This window comes from Monopterus albus, unplaced genomic scaffold, assembly GCF_001952655.1.
Source record: "Monopterus albus unplaced genomic scaffold, M_albus_1.0 scaffold85.1, whole genome shotgun sequence".
NCBI classification, from domain to species: Eukaryota; Metazoa; Chordata; class Actinopteri; order Synbranchiformes; family Synbranchidae; genus Monopterus; species Monopterus albus.
The window spans coordinates 1,376,808-1,380,349 of record NW_018127965.1 but is presented as its reverse complement, the minus strand read 5'-3'; the positions used below and the strand labels follow the sequence as shown (position 1 = coordinate 1,380,349).

The window sequence follows — 3,542 nt, the reverse complement described above, 5'->3', positions numbered from 1 at the left end:
TGTCAGAAAGGTTCTGAAATAAATTCTCAGGAGTTAAATTTTAGCATGCTATGTTGAAAGCTAAGAAAATAAGACCGACCTTCAGAGACTTCTGGTTTCATTTCAACACTACCTAAAACACATACACAAAGTAAGCAGAGTATATAAAATTCATCCTCTCCCCAATATGAGCTGTAGATGGGAAAAGGCAGTTACTACAGATGACTAGAACATGTGTAAACACCAGTTAGAAAACAAAGATTGCAGAATTTAAATATGTCCAGGACTAATATACCAATCAACACAGGTCTTTTTATATAGTCCCAAATGAAAAGGTTCAGTGGTGATGTACCTCTAGGGATCTTGCAGATCCAGTCTAACTCAGAGTCGCAGTGCATAGCCAGCCAGGTCATAGTGCCCAAGTCTGCTGCAGCGCACTGCCGAATGTTGTAGTAGTAGCGGCCAAAGTTCTGGTACGTGAACTGAGACGCGAGCCAGGAGCAAACAGATTGTGTTTCAAGCGTACAGTATACTATACAGTATCTGGTTGTACACAGTTAAATCGCAGCTTTTTAGAGCAGGTGTCATCATTACTCACAGCCAGTCCATCGCTCCACTTCCAACTGCTGTTATCTGTGGGGTTCCTGCGGTTCAGTCCAATCCAAAACCAATGCTGCTCATGTTCCTCAGATTCCCTGTGGACCACATTATCATTAATGTCATCAGCATTATCATTATCACCACATCTCAGCTGATCAGGGGTGCACGCTCACCCAAAGGCCTCATGCAGGACCTGCAGAACAAAGTGCTCCTCCTCAGGGCCACTGATGCTCAGCAGGTTGGCTCCGTGTCTCTGGCAGAACAGGTGAGCCTGTAGCCAGCTCAGCTTCTGCTCCAGCTGGGAGGAGTGAAACACCTGCACATAGGTGAGAACTATGTCATTACAGTCCAATCACATATGCAATACTGATGTACAAGTAGTATCAGTATAGTATTAGTACTTGTTGAGTACTGATCAAACTGTGTTCATAACATATGAGAGTAAAAAAAAACAACTTTTAGTTAATTCATTCATTAATTAATAAGCTAATTCATTTTACTTTGGAAGAAGTTTAACCATACACAGATAAACTAAAGGATTCTTCTATAGGTAAAAAAAAAATCCCCTACCTACTTATTAAGCTAAATAAAACATGACAACACTAGAGGGATTACCCTTGTTGCATTGTAACAAAACTGAAAACAGGGCTCTGAATCATGAAAAGGTGACACACGGAGACATAGTTCAATACAGCAAAAATAATGGTAATCAAAGTCTAACTAAAATTAATCAATACTTCCTTCAGAGTACTGACGGTGGGGAACATTTCTGGGTTGAACCTTGTAACAGTAGCGCAGGTTGCTGTTGCTCTTCCAGCCGCTGGGACAGGAGCCACTGAGGCTAGGGGTGGGCTGGGGCACGGGAGGCTCGGGACTCAGAGACGTGTCCTGATTCTGACGGCAGATGAATTTCGCCTTTGATGACGCACACTCCCTCACCTCCCACAGACCTATTGTGAAGCCCGTTGTCATAGAAACACAGCCGCCGCCACCATGGATGCTAACTGAAATAGATACATGATAAGCTGTAGGTGAGTGGAGAGAAAAAAGTGGCTGCAATGATGAAACGTGTGGAAATGTGATTTACCTGTTTGTTACAAGACAATTGTAAGTGTTGGATTTGTATTTTACTATTCTCAAAACAAGGCCAACCTCAGGTGTTGGATTTTGGTGTTATGAAAACCTTAGAAATAACATGATGTGGAAAAAATCTTCAGCCACATCAACTAAAGTACCAAACAAACTAACAGCTATAATTTGTGCAGAGGTCAGTCAGTTCACATCTTTAGATCTTTGGTGACTCTAAAGCCAGTGGACTCGCACACGACTGGATTGTGACCGTGTCCCCAGGTCTGGTTTAGAAATTCTGGGTATTGGGAATCCTGAATTTTACAGGGAGGATTCTCTATTTTGTGCTGTCTTATTCTTATGCTACCTCAGTGCCTGTTTGCTAGAATACAAAACTATGACATGATTTTACAATTCCCTCAACAAACTGATCCCATTTTTATACGTTAAATTAAAATCAAGACATACCCCTGTTGGCTAGTTTTGACTGCTACTAATAACTTGGCTGATACAGACTGTCAGCTAATTAAATCAGCATTAGAGCCAAATTCCAATATCAGGGCGCAGCTCTGAATCTGTATGTTGGCAAAAGAAGGAAAACAAGTTAACTCATGAAAGTGAACTCATCACAGCAACAGGAACAAAGAAATGAATAGGTACTGAGCAGGGAAAATACTGTAGCGATCAAAAAACAGACCACCTAAGAAACCTTATACAAATGTGTAAATATGCATTATGAGCTGTTCACAGGTAAAAATGATCCACCTGGGATTAACAGATATTTTATTGATGTACAGTTAAATCTGAATTCTCTTGAACAACAAATTATTTCTATCTGTAAACCTCAGAGGAAACCTGTTCTACCACAAACATGAAAGGAGATTTTTGACAAAGAAGATGCTGATCTTCAAAATTTCTTAGCTGAACTAACTGTAGTTTATTCTGTATATCATCCACAAACTCCTCTCAGCATGATATAGTGTCACCAACCTGGCTGGTCTTGATTCCAGTTGGTGTAGGACACTTCATCCCCACTGAGCCAGTGGTAGGAGCCGGGGCTGCCCTGGTCATCTAGGCCAATCCAGAAGGCATCTCCAGAGCGACCGAACACCAGGCTGTTAGCAAAGGCTTGCTCAAATCTAAAAATTTAAAGGGGATTTTAAGGAGGCAGCACTGACAAAATACACTGTAAACACTGCAAAGGAGAGCGTGTATGTGTCAAAGTGTGTGCGTGTTGCTGTACGTACCGATTGGTAATGGTAACAAGGGCGGCTGCATGGTCTTCACAGGACTTCCTGGCCTCACTGAAGGTGAGCAGATCTTCTCCCACCCAGTAACACGCTGGACTGTGCCACTTCCAGCCCTGAGAGGAGAGGAGAGGACAGGATATTGAAAACCAAGTAAAAAAAAAAAAAACGACCACTCAAAATGTGGAAGCTCTAAAAATCTGCTAATTAAGAAACTATGGTTATTTATAGGCCAACAACAAATTGCAACATTAAAAAGGGGAATCAATAACACAGAATTTCTTTTGGGTGAGATAGGTATGTTTTAAATATATTTACAGACAAACACACAAACAAAACTGCAAACATAAATGGTGTTTCTCAGAAAATAATTCAAATACAATTTTAACAGTCAAAATGGCTGAATGTATTTAAAATTCATAATAAAAAGAACAAGTCCATGCATGCAGAAATAACTTTTGCCTGGCCTCCTGCCAGTTGATGTACTGTAGCTTTGGACATGTACAGACAAAGAGAAGATAATGAGGGGTGAGAAATATGACAATGAGAGTGAGAGACAGTCTGCATACAGTTTTGTGTGAATAAGTCCAACCTCGGTCTTTTAGCACAACTACCTTTGGCAATTAGACAGAGACCTCAAAGATTACT

General features: G+C 40.9%; 1 protein-coding gene across 1 annotated transcript in view; it reads right to left on the bottom strand.

The window, feature by feature from the left end:
• Positions 1-3,542, bottom strand: part of mrc2 (mannose receptor, C-type 2) — a 22,327-nt gene that overhangs the window by 7,285 nt on the left and 11,500 nt on the right. The window contains exons 10-16 of the mRNA XM_020607395.1: positions 2,895-3,010; positions 2,638-2,786; positions 1,360-1,583; positions 753-895; positions 578-674; positions 332-461; positions 80-112 (exon numbers count right to left, since the gene is read on the bottom strand). Of these exons, the coding sequence (XP_020463051.1) occupies positions 80-112; positions 332-461; positions 578-674; positions 753-895; positions 1,360-1,583; positions 2,638-2,786; positions 2,895-3,010 (892 nt within the window). The remainder of the gene's footprint in view (positions 1-79; positions 113-331; positions 462-577; positions 675-752; positions 896-1,359; positions 1,584-2,637; positions 2,787-2,894; positions 3,011-3,542) is intronic.